The sequence below is a fragment of the Anopheles funestus genome, chromosome 3RL, assembly GCF_943734845.2.
Source record: "Anopheles funestus chromosome 3RL, idAnoFuneDA-416_04, whole genome shotgun sequence".
In the NCBI taxonomy this organism is placed as follows: Eukaryota; Metazoa; Arthropoda; class Insecta; order Diptera; family Culicidae; genus Anopheles; species Anopheles funestus.
The window spans coordinates 27206563-27225845 of NC_064599.1; the positions used below are offsets into that span (position 1 = coordinate 27206563).

At 43.1% G+C, this 19283-nt stretch overlaps 7 protein-coding genes across 8 annotated transcripts in view; 2 read left to right on the plus strand and 5 right to left on the minus strand.

Annotated features, from left to right (window-relative positions):
• The window catches only part of LOC125770422 (formin-like protein), a 31475-nt gene extending 29576 nt beyond the window's left edge, over positions 1-1899 (plus strand). For both annotated transcript variants that reach the window (XM_049439986.1, XM_049439987.1), the window contains exon 10: positions 496-1899. In XM_049439986.1, coding sequence (XP_049295943.1) covers positions 496-708 — 213 coding nt within the window. In that variant the 3' untranslated portion in view covers positions 709-1899. The remainder of the gene's footprint in view (positions 1-495) is intronic.
• Positions 1900-3294: 1395 nt separating this feature from the next.
• Positions 3295-4654, minus strand: LOC125770528 (galectin-7-like). The gene is made up of 4 exons (XM_049440235.1): positions 4558-4654; positions 4229-4501; positions 4079-4161; positions 3295-3997 (listed from the first exon to the last, which is right to left on the minus strand). The coding sequence occupies exons 2-4, from the start codon at positions 4256-4258 to the stop codon at positions 3673-3675; spliced, it is 438 nt and encodes a 145-aa protein (XP_049296192.1). The 5' UTR covers positions 4259-4501; positions 4558-4654; the 3' UTR covers positions 3295-3672.
• Positions 4655-4692: 38 nt separating this feature from the next.
• LOC125770531 (galectin-4-like) lies at positions 4693-5674 on the plus strand. Its single transcript, XM_049440239.1, has 3 exons — positions 4693-4866; positions 4963-5045; positions 5114-5674. Exons 1-3 carry the CDS (start codon positions 4840-4842, stop codon positions 5433-5435), a joined length of 432 nt encoding a protein of 143 aa, XP_049296196.1. The 5' UTR covers positions 4693-4839; the 3' UTR covers positions 5436-5674.
• A 185-nt stretch (positions 5675-5859) lies between these two features.
• Positions 5860-6700, minus strand: LOC125770530 (galectin-7-like). Its single transcript, XM_049440238.1, has 3 exons — positions 6502-6700; positions 6342-6424; positions 5860-6276 (listed from the first exon to the last, which is right to left on the minus strand). Exons 1-3 carry the CDS (start codon positions 6526-6528, stop codon positions 5955-5957), a joined length of 432 nt encoding a protein of 143 aa, XP_049296195.1. The 5' UTR covers positions 6529-6700; the 3' UTR covers positions 5860-5954.
• Positions 6701-7774: 1074 nt separating this feature from the next.
• On the minus strand, positions 7775-10739 carry LOC125770432 (thyrotropin-releasing hormone-degrading ectoenzyme-like). The gene is made up of 5 exons (XM_049440047.1): positions 10219-10739; positions 9500-10151; positions 9184-9422; positions 8147-9094; positions 7775-8085 (listed from the first exon to the last, which is right to left on the minus strand). Exons 1-5 carry the CDS (start codon positions 10695-10697, stop codon positions 7869-7871), a joined length of 2535 nt encoding a protein of 844 aa, XP_049296004.1. The 5' UTR covers positions 10698-10739; the 3' UTR covers positions 7775-7868.
• A 242-nt stretch (positions 10740-10981) lies between these two features.
• LOC125770429 (aminopeptidase N-like) lies at positions 10982-15088 on the minus strand. Its single transcript, XM_049440040.1, has 7 exons — positions 14160-15088; positions 13515-14016; positions 13203-13441; positions 12490-13135; positions 11930-12420; positions 11778-11856; positions 10982-11035 (listed from the first exon to the last, which is right to left on the minus strand). Exons 1-7 carry the CDS (start codon positions 14870-14872, stop codon positions 11003-11005), a joined length of 2703 nt encoding a protein of 900 aa, XP_049295997.1. The 5' UTR covers positions 14873-15088; the 3' UTR covers positions 10982-11002.
• Positions 15089-15280: 192 nt separating this feature from the next.
• Positions 15281-19173, minus strand: LOC125770424 (aminopeptidase N-like). Its single transcript, XM_049439993.1, has 5 exons — positions 18491-19173; positions 17970-18416; positions 17372-17712; positions 15965-17295; positions 15281-15896 (listed from the first exon to the last, which is right to left on the minus strand). Exons 1-5 carry the CDS (start codon positions 19051-19053, stop codon positions 15486-15488), a joined length of 3093 nt encoding a protein of 1030 aa, XP_049295950.1. The 5' UTR covers positions 19054-19173; the 3' UTR covers positions 15281-15485.
• Positions 19174-19283: the final 110 nt, after the last annotated feature.

Genomic DNA, 19283 nt, shown 5'->3' on the forward strand with positions numbered 1-19283 from the left:
GCACCTGGTTTTAGTTGTGCTGCTTTTGGGGATTATTTTGATGTATTTTCAGAATATTTTTTCATTTTAAGATTAAGGTTGGGGTAAGCTTACATTTTTATTATTTATTATCTTATTTTCCTAATTCACGCTTGGGTAAACATGTGCACCAACATTTAATTCTTTTTTGATAAACATTAAATATGATTGTAAATGTATATCTCGTGGTCGAAAAAAAAACAAGTGTCAGTGATTTTTAATTTCGTTTTAATCTTATTCTCTATTAAACGCAATATGCATTTAAAGAATTTTATTTTTTTGTTACCTAATTTATGCTCGGCTTTGCACTGCATGTAAATATTGTTTGCACTGTAAATGATACTAACGAAAAAACAAAAAAATGTAAGTGTTCGACCAAGCACATGAAACAATATTGATCCAGCAAAATCTAAAAAGCACTGTGCACCGTTCCTCCTGACTGAACGTTTTGTTACCGTATCGTACTTTAACTTGCAGGAAGCAGTCATCAACGAGCTTAAGCTGAAAGCACACGCTGTGCGTGAAAAGAAGCTACTGCAGCAGGACGAAGTGTACAACGGTGCGCTGGAAGACATTCTGCTGGGGCTGAAGAACGAACCCTACCGGCGTGCGGATGCAGTGCGAAGGAGTCAACGCCGGCGAATAGATAGTAACAGGCTTTCGCGAACGATGGAAGAGGTAGAAGTGTAAGGATCGTGACGTTACCGATCAGTTCAGCTTGCAAAAGATGTAAAAGATGTAAAATACTGCCTAAGCTGAATACGCCCGTACGAACACAGGTACTATTTCACCGTGAGCATTGTATGTATGAGTTAAGGGAACATTTTGTATATGGTTTTAAGTGTATCAATTGTTCGCATTGTATCATATTCGTTCGAAAATGTACATAGTTGATTTTAATGCAGTAGTTCAAACAGACAGGAGAAAGTGTGTTAAACATTGGCGATGTTTCTCTTTTTTTTACATGGATTGTTCCTAATAATTTTATATTAAGAAATCCATATCATTTGGAACGAATGCGTTGGAGAGGGGATTTTTGTTTTATCACAGTGTATCCGCGCAGAGAGCAACCTGGCGAATGACAATATAATACAGCAAACGCACATTCCATTCACATGCGCTTTATGCTTTAGCATAAATTCGTTGCATTTAATGGAGAGAACAGGGAGACGAAAAATAAATAGTTACAACATTACAAAAAATATTACAAAATCGAAAACACAATATACGCACACAAACGTTTGTAGTAATGTAATGAAACGATTTCAAGATTGTTTTGTAACTTGAAACATGTGAGGAAATATATTTTTACGAAGCGCTGATTTCAAATTAGCTCTATTTGGTAAAAGGGCTTTTACGATGCAAAAAAAGGAAACAGAACGAAACGTAATGAACAGTGATAATCATGCCAGTCAGGAACGAAAAACAAAAACACACACACACAAAAGCCTTTTGCAAAATGCACAAAAAGCAAACAAAAGCCTCAAGGACTGAATCGAAAATGTGAATCTTTTTTGAACGGTTTTTTGCACCAATCTGCTAGCGATAGAAATTTAACCATTTTACATACGTCCAACAATGCATGACAGCACACAAGTCTGGTATTAAAACGACACGATACGAAACGAAATCAGATGGAAATGATTTGAATTAAACGGTGCTTACAAAAGTTGAAGAACAGGGGGCAGGTGAAAGAACGTTTTTAGACATTGGATAGGGAAAGTGGGAAAAGCATTTAAGCGAGTGTATAAAGTTTTGATAAAAAAACGAAACAAACGAACAAGTATGTACCATTTTCACATGATATTCTTGTAAAACGATATGTACCACTTTTGCAAACCCTTTTTTTGCTTCAATATATACACAAACTAAGCTACAATATCGAATTTTGGCTGTTCATTTAACGAAAAATGAAAACATATTATCACTTTAATTAACCATTGCTCGGTACCGGAATTTTTCTTGTTAATGTTTATCCAACTACGGTTCGTTTTTGCTCATCTTTAACAATTTTTTTTTGTAAATTATTTTATTTATTTACGACATAAACTCACGGCTGCCAGAAACTTTTCCATCAATTATTTCTAGTAAAATCATACTTTCTATATTTCTGATTGAATGTGGTTTACTTACCCAAAGTGAACGATAGTTTGTACGCAGGACACTTTACTTTCGTAAACCACAGGAAAACATTTTCTTGAGAACACAAAACTGCTTCTTCGCGGCCACTTTACTTTGATTTTACTCTGACTTTTTTTAACACACTTCAATGGCACATTTAACTTTTAACACTTTGGCACATTTAAAACACAACACTCGCCTATAATGGCCACATTTTTCAATAAACGAAGCAAAAGGCTCATTGAGAGCCTATTGGGCACGAAGGGCTTCATTTTTTTCACCAAAAAAATCAACACTTGCATTTTGTTTCTCTGCAAAAAGCCACATGTGCTCTGGCACATTTAAAACACAACACTAGCCTACAATGGCCACATTTTTCAAAACACGATTTAACGCAATAACCAATAGGCGCAACGAGAGCCTATTGGGCACGATGGGCTTCACTTTTTTCATCAAAAAACAATCAACACTTGCATTTCTTCTATGCACAAAAGATGGAAGCAGCTTTCCACACAACAAGTACGGTTTAATAAGAACGCAAGAGCGTAAATTGCCTGCGCAAGGAAGCGCAAAATGGCGCGAGATACCGTTAGATCCGAAACCCCAAAAGAGTTAGTAAGGATGCACACACACTACGTTACTATTCCTTCTTTAATAGCGTCTATCATTTTAGTTAATCGTTTCTTCAAACTTGACAGTTGTTTGCACAAACTTTTTCGCAAAAAAAAACAGTTTTATTTAAAATGTTACAAGCAATGAAAGTTTAGTATTTGCTTTTGGAAGACAATACGGTTTACACCCCCTTTAATACAATACTCCTTTACATTTTCACAGTGGCTTTCTTCATTCACTTACACTTATGTACTAACAAGTATCACGAGAGCAATACGCCGACACAAACCAAGCCGACGCTGGAAACATTTTTTACATGTGCAACAAACAATCTTCACTGTTTAACAAACAACAGTATAACAATGAATAGTTGTACTAACCCTTTTTTGAATTACTTTTTGTTCAACAAAGAAACAACGCTTGCAAAACTGTCTACGTACAAAGGAAGGACGCGCCCGCACGGACAGCAAGATCGCAACTGATCACACTTTCTCATTATCATTATCGCTCTCCTGCTTCGTTATCACGACACACCTACACAACTATAATTGGCGAAGCGGCGCTGTCTCTCAAATTTCTCATTTTTTCGGACATTCTTCGCTTCTCGCCGAAGAGACGAATGAAAAAAGCGTCGTAAAAAAAAGCTCTTCGCTCCTGTCGATCAAATCAGTTCTTTCATTATTTCGTGGAAAGTTTAGGTATATAAACACTTTTTTATTAATATAAATCATTATTGTTGTGATTAGTAGGAAAACGCTTTTTATTAGGTGCATTGGTTCTATCATGTGACACGTAATTAGTTAAAAAATGGTGTTCCTTTCCCCATACTACTGTGTTGGTGTGCGTTTCGCTGCTACCAACATTCATTCACACTTGCGTTCTTCGAGCCCCCCGCGCAGTTAACCGTTAGATCCGCCATTGCTAAAACGTTTCCAGCACCGAATCGATACTAGCACCCGTCCCGAGATGGATAAAGTTTACCATTTCGCACGGCATCCGGTGGCTGAAGGTACAGTACTTTTCATCATTAAATCGAATCGAATAATGCGTTTCTTTCACCCGAATTTCCAGCGTGAACGGTTCACCCACGCTGATCGGACAACCGCCCGATCGTTCCTCATCCTGCCAGCACTGGCCGGCGTACGTGTTACGGACCACCCTTCTATCACCCGGACGGATACTAAGATGCAGCGCTGTATCATCACGCGGATCCACTTCCGGACCGTACTGAAGATTGATGTTAAATCTGCAAAGGAAAAGTGAAGAGCGAAAACGAGCATAAGACGACATGTGACCGCACGGTTCAGTGATATTTTGCCATACTAACCTATCACCGGTCAGTACACCCTGCACGATAAGTTTCTTTCCCGGCGGCAAACCACCAAGAATGGCTCCGAGACAGGGAATGTCCTAAAGCAGGCCATAAATTAAAATGATTTCTAAAGCACCGAAAATGTTGTGTTAAGGTTTTACTTGCCGGATTAAATAATGGAAGCATTAGTGCCATGATGGATGATCTTTTCTAGCCGCAAGACACCTTTAACGCGACAGCACTGTATAAAGACAACTGCACCGAATTCTTCATTCACTCGTTGCGATATTTATCTAATCGACATCGAATGCAAGGATTTTCCGCTTATCTTTGCAGTTGTGACGAATTCAGCGCAGCATTTGGTAATGTATTTTTTATTTAAATAATAAATTTTAATATTTCTTTATTTTCAGCTAAAAATACCAATTGCCTAGTGAACTGTAAAACAAACCAAAATTGAATATTGTTCAATTAATCGTTTAACCTAATTTTACCCGTTTTGTGTAAAAATAACAAAGACCAGAAATAATGTCAAACAGCCACACAAACAGCGTTAAACACTTGTAGAAATTGTTATCAAAACAACCACACTATCTTCGGCAAGTAATCGGGAATGATTCAGTGAACGGTTGCCGATAACGTGCGGTGTCCAATCCCGAACCCAGTGTGCCTTTCGCAATGCACTAAACCGAACCGAATTTATCTATCGCCAGGAGAATAGAGCTGCGCCAGTATCGAGCGTCGTGCAATCTGACAATACCTACACAACGGCAACCATGGCACAGCTACCCGTGTACAATCCGGTAAGAATTCTATATCCTTCAATTGAATTTTTGTTTCACATTTAAAAGCACAAACAGTTTTATTTAAATTGGTTTTGTTTTCTTTGTCCCTTTTAGCCTTCACCATTCCTTGGAATGCTTCCGGTTGGATTGGGATTATACCGTAAGATTACAATCCGCGGCAGAATGACTCACGATATGTAAGACCCGTAAAAGGGGATCATGAACAACCAACTCACCTTTCTGTTCTTCACATCTCCGCCGACAGGTTCAACATAAATCTACAGTGTGGACCGAACGTTGATCCGCGAGATGATGCGGCATTACACATTAGCATTCGGCCACGGGAAGGTTTAATCGTACGGAACACGTACCAGTTCCGTAGCTGGGGCGTCGAGGAACGCTTTGGCGGCTGTCCGGTGCAGAAGAAGTCATATTTCGATGTGAGCATTACGGTGAAACCGGACAGTTACGGTATTGCCGTAAATGGGTGCCATTTCTGTGACTTTAGCCATAGGCTACCATGGCCTTCGGTACGATTCATTCACACCGGTGTCGGGGCACAGATCGATGCAATCATTACGGAATAGCGTGTATTTGGGTAAGAGATAAAGACAGAGAGAGGGAGAGGGATTGTGGAAAATTCAATACCAGAATAAGCCATTTACGCTTTGTGTACCGTACGAACGATATAACCAAAAAAATAATTTAATATTTTTACAAACTAAGCCAGGTGTAAGGGTATTTCATCGAAAGAACGTTAAAAATTAAAAAAATATATATATAAAGAAGAAAAGAAACGATTAGTAGAACCGACGTCGTATCAAAATCCCTTATCTTACTATAGAAAAAGTAGGTGGAACCCACTCATGCCAGAGAAATATGATACACATCCGGTATCGATAAGACAAACCCAGATAGAATTGTGTGGATAACGGAAGGTTCGAATCGAATGGTTGCGATTCGTTTCACACCCATCTAACCTAAGTAAAATAAAATTAGTTTCCAAAGCCATTTGTAGTAAGAGGTTGGAGTGACATGGTTTATTTAGCAGCAGGATGATCTTAAACGCTATGTTTTGGTTTGGGAACTGGCTTTGTGATCGGTCTCTATTCCGACGTGATCGCATCGACCTTAGCACCTTCACCGATGTGAATGAAGCGAATCGATGCGTACGGTAAACGATGGTTAAAGTCACAGTAATGTGCACCGTTCACTGCAATGCCAAAGCTGTCCGGTTTCACCGTAATGGTAACGTCGAAGTACGATTTCTTCTGTACCGGACAACCGCCAAAGCGTTCCTCGATACCCCAGCTACGGAACTGGACGGAGTTGCGTATGATCACACCGTCCCGCGGTCGAATGCTGATGTGCAGTGCCGTATCGTCACGGGGATTGGTATTGGGACCGGTTTGCAGGTTAATATTGAATCTGCAATAGAAACAAAGGTTGAATATTCCTTGGACAACTGGGTTTTCCATTCGGTTCATACTTACTGGTCATGAGTCATTTTACCGCGAATCGTAATTTTCCGATAGATTCCAAGCCCAGCTGGCATATGGGCCAGGAACGGGGATGGCTGGGATGGAAGGGTAGTAAAAACGTGTGTTAAAAAATACTCCAATTTTCCTCAGCTCGAGAAACCATCCAACTTACCGGATTGAATACGGGCAGCTGAGACATTATGGAAGAGTGGACACTTCTACACCAAGCCAAGGGTCACCAAATATTGAACCACTTGTGCCTCTGGACGTTGCTTCGACGAAACTGATGCCCAATCATGCATCGGCATAGATTGGGTATGCATCGATGATAGATAACTGTAGCAAAAGCAAATGTTGATAAAAGGGAATAAAGGCACCAGGTTGATAAGATTATTTTATCGCACACTTTTTTTTTTGCTGTGAATCAGCATTGGACTGGTTTACACGGTCAACCTCTCAACCACACCATATTGACCTTGCGAAATGGCTGGATGATATTTGGAATCGATGGGAATTTAAACGCTGGTTGCACAATTTTCCGGATAATACACTATCAGCATATAAAGCTTTGACCGTAACAAAAAAGAATGTTTCGCTGGTCTGCTATTACTATAAAACTTGCTTTATCTAATCACTAAATCTAAAACTAGTACCCGGAAACTAAAACCATATACAGGCGTCCCCCGAGTTACGACCCCCTCGAGATACGACGATTCGCAGATACGACGATTTTGATTTTGACAGTTGACAGTTGTTATTTTGCTCAAATTGTCAGTTTTTTTGAATTTTCACAGGCAACCGTGAAAAAATCATGGTCTTTATGATTATAAAAATTAAATCGTTGGAATAAACTTATTCATTCTCGATAAATATTTTAAGGAAATATTGAAAGATTAATTAATACACAATTCAAAACGATTTCTAGATTATTTTTTCCTCTAGAATATTTGAATAAAATTTTCGACTCTCAACGTATGGTTATAAACGTTGTATTCTCAACTTACGACGATTTCAACTTACGCCTTGCTTTGGGCTCTTTTGGGGACCGAAAAACCCAAATACAGTCGTAACTCGGGGAACGCCTGTACCAACTCACGATACACCACATCTGGCCTAATCTGACAGAAAGATTAATTGTCCATTTATATACTTTTCATAATCATTACCTTGCATTAATCGTACAACATTTATAGGGTAGATTGAAAAAAAAATTATTGTCAAAACGTTTTATTTAAATAAATAAATGATTTTCAATACGTTTAAATGTACTTTCAAATTCTTTTAAAAAGATCACATTTACAAACATTTTTTCCATAAAGAAAATTATGGTATGACCTACGCCTGTTATGAATATATACCACTGTGTAAGCAAGTATTGTAACCCACCAACAGAGGGCGCTACTGTAAAAATCATTTTTTAATTCAAACAGCAACGTTGTGAAGTGTTTTACTTCGATTAAAACCAAATTGAAACTGATTATTTTATTTACTGTTTTAATTTTCACTTCTCACAAGTACAACTGTGTGAATGGCATGAAATTATATTTTTTTCATCAAGAACCGTGTAAGAGCATCCGTGAGTGGTTGAACGTTTCGATCGATCCATCTACGATTGGCCGTTAGATGCTGTTCGATGGCTGATACAGTCGACGGAGCGTGTGTCATAGCAAGAGAGGTTAGTAATTTTTCCTCTGACGGTTCCATTGCATAACGGCTCATATCGATAAGAATTTTAGCAAAGAGTTCATCAGATGTGCTGTAAGAGGCATTTGCATTAGTGTCTGCTCGATCATATCACACACAGGGTGAATACATACCATTGACGATTTGAAAGCTCAGTTTCAATTGATTGTAGAAGAATCCTTGGCGATACCTTGGAATGTACGATTAAACGATGAAACTCCTTCGGGCGGTCAGAATCGCTGAGATGAAGCAGATTAAGCTGTGCTGTAGGTTGGAGAATAGATTGCGAAGCTTTTTTGCAGGATTCATTTGTATCGCAAGCTAATTCTGTAACAATCGAGTGTAGTTCGTCGATCGAATCGGACGCATTCGAATGATCGTGCACGTTATATCTGGATAGTAACGGCGTTACGATCGTCTCAACGAACGATTGTAGCAATTGTGATGCCTTCTCATTGGTACGTAACATCGATTGAAGGTAACGGATATTTTCGTTTGCAATCGCCCAAGGCAGGATGTCCGTTTCGTGGCGCAAGTAGTCTAAATGTGTCAACACTGTACTGAAATTATTCCCACGGTTGTACGCAAGATGTAAAGTGTCATCGATCAAACGGGCACGTGCAGTGGGTTCGATAGCAGCATGATTGCTAGAAAGTTGATTGATAATTCCTCGCAGCATGGTATCATCATATTCCACACGGTACAGTCCTGTGGCATGAGGATTAAACACCACCACATCATGTGCGGATGTTGGAATCGTGTACGACACCTCTGACGCGTGCGGAGCCATCCAGAAGGCAGGCAACTTTTCGTACAAAGTGTTGTTGGCCGTTGCGAACGATATCGGTATCCACCAGGAGCTGTTGAATGGCTTATGATTGGCATCGGACACATAGCGCTGCTGGGTAAAGAAATATTCGTTCCCTTGACGTCGCACGCTTACCACCGGATAACCGGCTTGATGACTCCAGGTACGAAACACTTCATGTACGGTAAGATGTTTCGGTAGTGCGTCTTCCTTCTTCGCAACCAGCTCGAGACTGTTAAACAGATCGTCTTCCGTTACGATGCCGCGGTTTTTACTTCGATTGTGAATAGAAAATAAAAATCAAATAAAAGAGAAAGAAACCCGATTAAGTAAGCTACTACTAAATTACAAAAAGGGACTTACTTGTGCTGGATGTAGTGACGTATTCCCCGCTGAAAGATACGCTCTCCCAGTGCATAGTTCATCATGCGAATGACACAAGCAGCCTTATCATAGACAACAGGGGAATAAAGACTTTTAATGTCCTTACGCCTTTCCGCGTAGTATGTCATCTGATGTACTGTAGCAGAAGCGTCTTGGTTAAATGTAGGCTGTAATGATTCAATAATGAATTGCTTGCGCAGATTATGCTCCGGATGACTCTGTGGATGATATAGAAAGAAACATTTCCTTACACCTGGACGCGCAGTGGACAGTGTGTAGTACGAACGCTACTTACGATCGATCCCAGGTAGTATGAGTAGAAGGTTGCAAAACCTTCCTTTAGCCACAGATACGTCCACCATTGGGGTGTGAGCAGGTTGCCAAAGATATGATGTGCATACTCGTGTGCAATAAGCCTTACCACGGCCCGCTTCTTGTTCATACCGTCTGTCCGAGGGTTTATGAATATCTTATCTTCCCCGTACGTTACTAGTCCCCAGTTTTCCATTCCCGAGGGCCATAAATCCCGTCCCGGAATTGCAATATTGTCGATCTTTGGTAAGCTATAAGGTTCGGCAAAGTATTGCTCCATCGCACGAATGTATCGCACCGAAGCATCTACCGAATAGGACAGCAGATGGGCCGAGGAAGGTTTTGCCCAGGTGGCGATGGTTGTGCCAGATCGTTTCAACTCTTTATACTCGTGAATAAAGTCCGAGATGACCCATGCTAGAAGGTACGTCGGCATTCGTGGTGTTTTGGAGAAGCTGTACAACTTCTTCCCATTTGGTAGTAGCTGAACGGTTCGGGCAGGTGTGTTGGAGCGTACGTGATATCCCGATCCACAGCTGATGTGAAGCTCGAACGTGGTCTTGTAGCCCACTTCATCAAAGCACGGAAAGGCAGATCTTGCACTGATTGGTGCAAATTGTGTTGCCCCAATGTAGCTTAATGAGTGCAAAAAAAGTCATTGTAAGTCGTTCTATTGTTTTAGTTTCTCGATGGGTTTCTTACCGCACAGAACCGTTCTCGGTTCGGTAGGGCGATTTGTAAAATCCGACTAAATCCGCACGATCGACACTGTTGCTGAAATCTATCTCGACCGTGTACATCCCATTCCTAGGATGCAGGTTCGTTGCTGTTTCGATCACCAGAAATTCCTTTTCAATGTCCAGCTTAAAATTCTTTATTTTAGCGATCCCGGCATCATTACGGAGCTGGATCTTTTCTATTTTATTGCGTGTACTGTGTAGCACTAACTGTGTTGTCATTCCCAACACCATAACTTTGATCTGTACCTTGCCTGTGTAGTTGAATATACTTTGATCGATCGCAGTGTCCAGTCGTAGGGTGTAGTGCAACGGTATGGTGCCGTTAGGTAAACGAAAGTTCCCATTCGCATGCCCGGTTGTGGTAAAGAGTGCCAACACCAGGAAGGCACCGTAGATAACACCTCGGTATGTTAGCTTCTGCATTACTCGATCTCTGTACATGACCCGCTGACTTGAAGGGTCTGCTCAATCTGTGCTGAGGTTCTCCATTATTTATAGAAAACACGAGTATTGTATTGAGGCAATGTTTTGTAACTGTAGCTAAAAGTTTATAGCCTATCGTTAAAAGTGAAATTTGTAAGATAGTTTTAGTTGGTAAACCGACATTATCAGCAGGGTGGCTGTTGTCGTTAAATTAAACACTCTGGTGATATATTGTCCGTAAAAAATAACAATTTCCTTATGTTTTTTGTAATATATTTCCGAATATTTTACATTTGATATTTTACATTGATTTTGGTTCAATGTTAAGGCAATGAATTCTGTAAAAGTTGCACCAACTGAAAAGAGAAAATATAGGGAAAAAATTATTAATGATGATACAAATCCTTCCTTCACTATCGTAACAAAATGTAATGCTTTCTTCCCCTTCTATTATTTACTTAATACTTTGTCGAACACTTTACCATTCTTCCTATTTAATCACATTATCGATCATGTGTTCCATTTTTAACGTACTTTACTAACTAAGTGGAATGGAGCTTTAGGCAGATTAGTAATGGAATGGAGCTGTTTGTTAGGTTAGTTACAGTAATTGCGCCGGATACGTAAAATAGAATGGATGCTTAACTTTTACTGTTAGTGATAATTAGAAACATTATCTTCGACCAAATTTATGGGAATTTTAAAATGTTCTCTTTCTCTCTTTTCTTGGCTTAACGACCTCTAAGGTCATGCCGTACACAGCTCACCGAAATAACTTTGCTGAGATATTCCTAAAATAAGGATAGAGATCTAGTCTGTTACCAGACAGAGGTTCGCTCAAGCTGTTGTCATCTACTATTTTGATATGCTATAACAAGATCAACTTATCCTATTCTACGACATCACAGTATTTCACACATCACAGAGTATCACAAGTATTTGAGGAAAACCTTACAAATGTACCTAACTACCTAACCTATAAGAGTCCCTATGAAATGAGAAGACCTGATGGACGTAGGTTTAAGATGAAATAATAATCTCAGTGTGACTATCATAATGGCATGGATTTCCTTATTCTTGTTAGTGTGTTCTGCTTACCTCGTCATATTTTGGTAAATTATCCACCCGTGAATTAATATCAGCCAGAATATTAAGGAATGCTGGATCCATACCGATACTGAAAATGGGTATCACAAAACGATCGTTAAAATAGAAATTCGACTCACAAAAACCAATACGATCCGACTTACCTTTGAATAATTTGCAGTGCATTACGAGTCAACCATCCATCAAAGGCTTCATACCCAATGGCAGAGTTACGATAAACTGCCGACAGGATAAACTCCCATTCACCCGGATTTTCATTAATGAAGATGGAATTTAGTAACTCATCCAAAAACTCGGCATTCTCCGTACAAGCCAACGATTCTATGATGCTTAACCGTTCACCAAAATTACTAACGCTTTGCAAACGTTGCCACACAGTCTGTAGCTGGGAGGTACTAGCGATCGTTGCACCACCACAGTAAACGCTGTCCTTAATATACGAAGGCAATAGTACTGATCCGCTCAAATCGTTCAACATTCTGGATAATGCTTCCGTGCGGCATTCGATCGATCCCGATCGACAACTCCACTCTATGACGGACCGGCGAAGCCGTTGTGTTTCGTGAGGATCAGTTGGTGATGCATCAAAGCCTACCTCATTGAAGACATTCGCTGTCAGTGTGTTCACAAAACTCTGTAAAAGAAAATGTACAATAGTTGTATAAACACAATGAGACACTTGTTCTGTTAATCGTTAACTTACAGAAAACGCATCAAAAGCCGATCTATCCACGATTAAAGCATTCCGCAACACGCCAAGATTATCGTTAGCGAATGCTACTGTCCACGGTATGGCATCAGTTTCGTCCCTGGCATACGTCAGCAAGCTGTGCATAATGTTAGCTCCTACACGTCCACTGTAGTACAGCTTGAAGCAATCATCCATCAACTGTCCTCGAGAGATCGGTGAAATGGCCGATAGATCCACGTTTAGCTGCATAATCAAACGCATCCAGAGATCCTCATCGTAATTCACACGATAGTATCCAGTTTGTTGTGGATTCACCAAAAGGTACTCCCCGACCAACAAGTCGTCCTGTTCAAGCGATACCTGCGAAGTTCCTTCAGGTATCCAAAACTGTTTCGTTTCACCGGAATTCAAGTCATACGTGATCGGGATCCACCACGTCCGGTTACTACTGATCGTCGATTCGGGATACAGGAAATGTTCTTGCATGAAGATCAGTTCACCAGCTTGATGTGTCACCGTAACCAAAGGATATCCCGATTGATAGATCCATGGTTTCATAACCGTTGCTACATCGAGACTAAGCGGTAATGCAGCATCTTCCACAGCCGCTGACTGCAGACTGTTAAACAGATCATCCGGTGTAACCGATCGGCCTTTACTGTGAAAGTAAGCAAACTCATTAATGACATTCCTTCAAATGATAGCAAAACTAGTAAAAAACATACTTAGTACTAATGTATCGCCGCATTCCTTTGAGGAACGTTAGCTCACCGAGAGCGTAGTGGAACATGCGGAAAACGCTGCCACCCTTCTGGTAGGAAATGATATCAAACATCCGCTCAATGTCGATCGGTTTTTCCACATCGTACGATATGGGTCTTATGTTAATGTCACAGTCCACCAGTAGTGCTGGTTGCAGAGCCTCGATCGTGAATTTCTCCTTAAATCTAATATTCGGTTCCACCTGGTTTGAAAGGATAATGAAGTACACTGAATGCTAAAGCTTCTTGGGTTTAAAAGACACCGCTATACATTACCATACTGCTAAGATAGTACTCGTAAAACGTAGCAAAACCTTCGCTCAGTGACAAATCTGACCACCAGTGTGGTGTTAGCAGATTACCCAAAAATTGATGCACAAACTCATGTACAATCGTAGCGATGACGTTCTCCTTATCGCGGTTCGTACTCGTTAGCTCATCGTACAGCAGATACCGCTCTTCGTAGATGACTAAGCCCCAGTTTTCCATCGCAGCAAAGTAAAAGTCCGGCACGGCTAGTTGATCCAGCTTGGGCAAATCGTACGTCTGGTTGAAGTACTGTTCGACCACACGTATCACTATGCCACCGATGTCTAGACCGTACGTTTGCGCACTGTCCGTCACGGTTGGCGGTGCAATCAACTCCATGCTGATGCTGGACGGTGGTGCCTTCAACGACAGTCGGGTGCTAGCAAAATCATCCAGAATGGCAAACGCTACCAGATAGGTCGGCATGCTCGGTGTCGTATGGAAGCTCGTTTGCTTAAGTCCATTTCCTCTACAGAAAAAAAAGAAAGCGCGTGGTAGAACGTGATCGTTAATAGACACCAAATAATAATACTCGTTCAATTCGTATAAACCAGGATCAAATATAACGCATGCCGCTAAAGATGAGTCATTCATTCCAACAGTTTCACTTACGTAATGGTAACGGCTCTCACTGGCATGTTCGAGTAAACCTTCGTCCCAACGCCACTGGTAATCGTTATGGTGAAGGTAGCCCGAATACCAGGCTCATCGAAGCACGGAAAAGCCGTCCGTGCATCCACCGGTTGGAACTGGGTAACGGCAGCATATCGCACCTCATTGCCATTATTGTACGATGTCCGGTAAAATCCACCAACATCAGTTCGAAGCGTACTTTCGAAAACTATCCTTAGCTGATAAACTCCCGGCAACAATGCCGTTCCCATGCCGATTGTAAGTGTTCCCAGTTCGGGATCCTCCTCGGTGCTGGTGATCGGCACATTAAGTTGATTGGCATTCCTAACCTCAACATTTACCAGCTTACTACGCATCGAATGAAGCACAATGGATCTTGTAGATTGTAGCACTCGTACCCTTATCACGACCGTTCCATTGAAGCTCAAATCTTGCGAATGTATGTTGGAGCTTAGCTCCAGTGTGTAGCTTTCCGGAACTGTCTCATTTGGGAGCCGGTACGAGGACACATCTTTTGCATTTCGTGCACTGAACTGCTCGCGCTTGATCAGGTGAAGCTTGTTACGATCGAAGCGGCTTGGTTGTAAGTGACGATCGATCGATACTGTTGTTGTTGTTTGGGCCCAGAGAGCAGTTGGTGCTAAAGCACACAGCACAAACAGCAAGGATAATGTAGCCCTATTAGACACCATTACTGCTTGCTTCTAAAACCTTCACGACACTAGCGATCCCACCCGAAGTGCAGTAATCCTCGGAACTGAATCGTTCCCCAGCACTGCAATGTTGTTTTATGTGGGAAAGTATGGCAATCGATTGCTGGTTAACTCATCGAACGTTCCACGATCTAATCACTACCGTATGAAGTGAAACGCACCCTTTTTACACACCATCGTGTGTGATGGGTTGTAAATTTAAACCATTTTATCAGTACGCACCAGCGCCAAACAATGCAAAACGATTAAGGCATTGTGATCCGATACCATCTGCAATCTGCCTACCCATGCGGTGCGATTCCGATTCCGAAACCGTAAGAAATTGTAGCCGGACATCAGCAGCCGCTGTCCCACGGCGAGGGTACAATGAATGACGAAAGCAAAACCTATTGATATTATATTCGGTTTTATTCTACCCCTTTTTTTTTGATATCATATCAATAATCGTACACTAATCATCGCGTTGCCGGAGCTTTTGTAATGTGTCACTGATTCCTGGATGTTTTTTGTGGAAACAAAACAAAAAAACACAATAGCCCCCTTCCTTCCACCGACCATCATCAGATGAGTCACCCCGCGGGGGGGCGGGTGATTATCCCAACAGATGAATCGTGATCGAGACTAACAGTGCCGCTATCGAGAGACCAATCGTTGCTGCTCCACCGTCATCTTCGGTCGTCGTTTGTACCGTGGTGGTCGTTACAGTGGTGGGTGCCCCAGTAGCAGTAGTAGTGGCAGGTGCCGGCCCAGTAGTAGTGGCAGGTGCCGGTGCAGTAGTCGTAACTTGTCCCGTGGTAGTAGATATCGGGCTAGCAGTTGTAGTCGTTACCGGACCTTCGGTCGTGGTAGTTTGGATCTCCGCCACAAACTCAGTCAAGAAGTTGGACAACATCAAACCCTCGAATCCGTTGGCCCAGTCCAAGTTCGTTTGGGCGGAGTTGCGTAGGTTGGTTGCCGTCGTAGTACTGACCCTGGTACCTAGTGCGGTGATGAGGGCATCCAACTGAGGAGAGGGAAATATATGTATGGAATGTAAATAAATTCAAAGTTTCTCCATTGCAAGTATCTTACCTTGTTCATTTCCTCATCATTATTCGTACGCGAAGCAATGGCGGAAAGGGCCGAGTTGAGTGTGGACGTAGACAGTACGCTGACAAACTCATTCACCATGAGAGGATCCATCAGGAACTCGATCAGTGCATCCACACCGATACGGCTGCCTGAGTAGACCGCCTGTACCACACGACGACGTTCGTCCGCACGGTAGTTAATCTCTACACCGGTACCGCTGCCGAGGGCAGTCGTTAGGAAGGACGTCAGATACTCCTTGTTGTACGAACATCCCAGCGCATCGATCAACATCGTACGTTCGGCAAGATTTTTAGAACTCATCATTTTACCGTACAGATACTGGTACTCAGTCACACCAGCCTGTCGCATACCGTAGCAATAGGTCACGGTGGCAATGTCCGGATGTACAGCCGTCTCTCCATTGCTTGTTGCTTCCGCCGTTAGTAGTGCGGCCGTCCTCTCCAGACAGTCGGTGTTTCCAATCGTGCAAGCCCAGGTAGAGATCGTCTGCACGAGATACTTGTGCAGAAGCGTATCGTCCGGCAATACAGCATCGATCGTTAACATACCGTAAACGTTCTCGATCAGCGCATCCACGAACACGAGGAAATCTGGATACCCGGTCGTACCGCGCAGCCGGTTGTTGAAGTAGGACAGCGCAACGTTTGCTGCCGTCCACGGTGCGTACTCACGCTCATCGCGCAGGTACGTCATCAGGCGCAAAGCGACACGCATATCGAGTCGGCCGGATCGTGCCAGCCAGTACGCATCATCGATAAGTTGCGCACGGTTCAACCGATGCACGGAAGCCCAGTTCTCTACCAGTGAGTTGGTAATAAGCTCCCAGTTACGATCATCATAGTTGACGCGATAGTAGCCAACCTGCTGCTTGTTGAAAATGATCCACTCGTTTGCGGGCACAGTAGTTTCAAAGCGGGCCGCCTTGGTAGCCAACCACTCGAAGTCATCGAACTCGTTAAAATCAGCCCGAGCCTGTTGCACATAGTTGTACGGGATCATCCAGATGTTGGCGTTCGGTACTTTACGATCGGAGTAGAACCGTTCCTGCGAGATGATCACATCACCCGTGTCGTACGAACGGCGTACCGTCAGCACTGGATAGCCTGCCTCATTGGTCCAGGTGCGCATAATCTGTGCGACGGTAACACCGTCCGGCAGTACTCCCTTGCCATCGATCGCACTCTGCAGTCCCGCATAGAGCTGCTCGTCTACCGCACTCTTCAACGCACGATCGTTAAGATAGGTGTTCAGACCAGCCTTCCAGTTTTCCTCCCCAAGTACGTGCCGCATCATGTTCAACACACTGCCAGCTGTAAGTGTTGTACACAAAATTAGTGTCGTACGGAAAACCCATCCCGGTTTTACCCCATCTCCCGATATGCTTACATTTCGGATAAGCGACACGATCGAATAGAGCCGATATTTGACCCGGTGTATTCGCATTGTAGTTCATCGGACGGGTTGATTCCTGCCCATCCGGAACCATTGCAGCCTGAATGACCTGCGTGTTGAACATCTCCCAATACTCCTGCTCCGGGTAGGCAAGATGCGTCGCATAGAACTCGTAAAGTGTGGCAAAACCTTCATTAAGCCAGATGTATTCCCACCATTCGGGGGTCACCAGATCACCGAACCACTGATGAGCTAGCTCGTGCGCAATCGTGGTCGCAACGTTCGTCTTGGTGCGATAAGTCGAAACGGCCGGGTTGAACAATAACGCTTGCTCTCTGCAATAAATAAAATCCAATCCAACGATAGCGGAGTGTAAAGATATTGGACGGTATTATATATGGTATTGCTGCTCGTTCAATTTCTAATCGCTTTATCGCTGATTGCATTCAAGCTTTATGATGCCACCACGAATGGGTTACCTTCCCGTGCACTATTGGATACGGCGCGATAGGATTAATTGAACGACGGGACAAAATGGGAACCATTCGTCATATGATCGGATCGCGGTAACGTACGCAATATGTGCCCTTACCTGTACGTCACCAAGCCCCAATTTTCCATCGCACCGGCAGCAAAGTCGGGCACTGCAATTTGGTACAGCTTCGGCATGTACATGCTGTACGGGATGCCAAGATGATTGTCCAGCGCTTCCAGTATCTTCACACCCGCTTCCAGAGCGAACGTTGCCTCCTGGAAGGCATTCGGGCGAACGTAGACACGTTGCGAACCGCTGGTGCGGAACTGGAAGTCGGAGACAACGAACGCCAACAGGTACGTCGACATGAGGGGTGTCCTTTGGAACGTCGTGGTACGCATATCATCCAGACTGGTAGTACTAGCTGGAGGCATGTTCGAAATCGCCGAATAGGTTGGGCTATGTGTGATCGACACGGTAAACGTTGCCTTCAGGCCTGGTTCATCGTAACAGGGGAATGCCATGCGGGCACTGGTTGATTCAAACTGTGTCGTTGCTAAATACCTGTTGACAAACAATGGAAAACGAATTGTTCACGACGGGCCTTCAAACGAAGTTCTCGCTCGCTCAGTACCAACCTCCTTTCGCCATTATCCGCCACATAAGAGGACACATAGAACCCATCATCGTTGGTGGCGAGCCGTCCTTCAAACGTGACCTCTAGCAGATAGAAGCCCGGTTGTAGGATGGCAGGACTCGTAAACGTAAGCTTCTCGAAGGTGGTATCCGTGCTGTACTCGACGTCACCGATTAGCGACGGTGGTCCAGTTACACCATTCGGCAGGGAAGAAATCTTAGCCGACGCGATCACTAAACCGCGGTTATGCAACACCAGCACGTCCGTCGCCTCCAGTACCTGCAGCTGAATGCCGACAGACCCATCGAACGTACGCTCGTTGCGATGGATTTCCGTACGCAGATGAAGCTCGTAATGGATCGGAACGGATGTTTGCGGTAAACGATACCGTTCATCTACATCCACCGTCGGAACTACGGCGATATCATCGCCCACAGCACTATGTTCACTTGCAGCTAGCTGCGGTTCATCCTCATAAAGGCCACCACTCTTAAACGGTGGTCTTTCGGCACGTGCCAACAGGCAACACAGACCTAACGTAACGAGTATCAGGGAACGCACCATGATTATTGGAGATTTTCGCTTTCACGACTGCACCACCTATACCTGTCCTGTGGCAGCCTTACTGGTGCACTAGTCAGCACAATTGCCAAACCAAATGCTTTAATACCTGGGCGTTACGGGGCTAATCGCTAAGGGAAAACTTCTCATTGGCTCTATCTTTCCATCTTGCTCGGCTTACGTTAATAACTGCCGCCACATCTATTGACAACCAGCAGTAGGCAAGTATATCA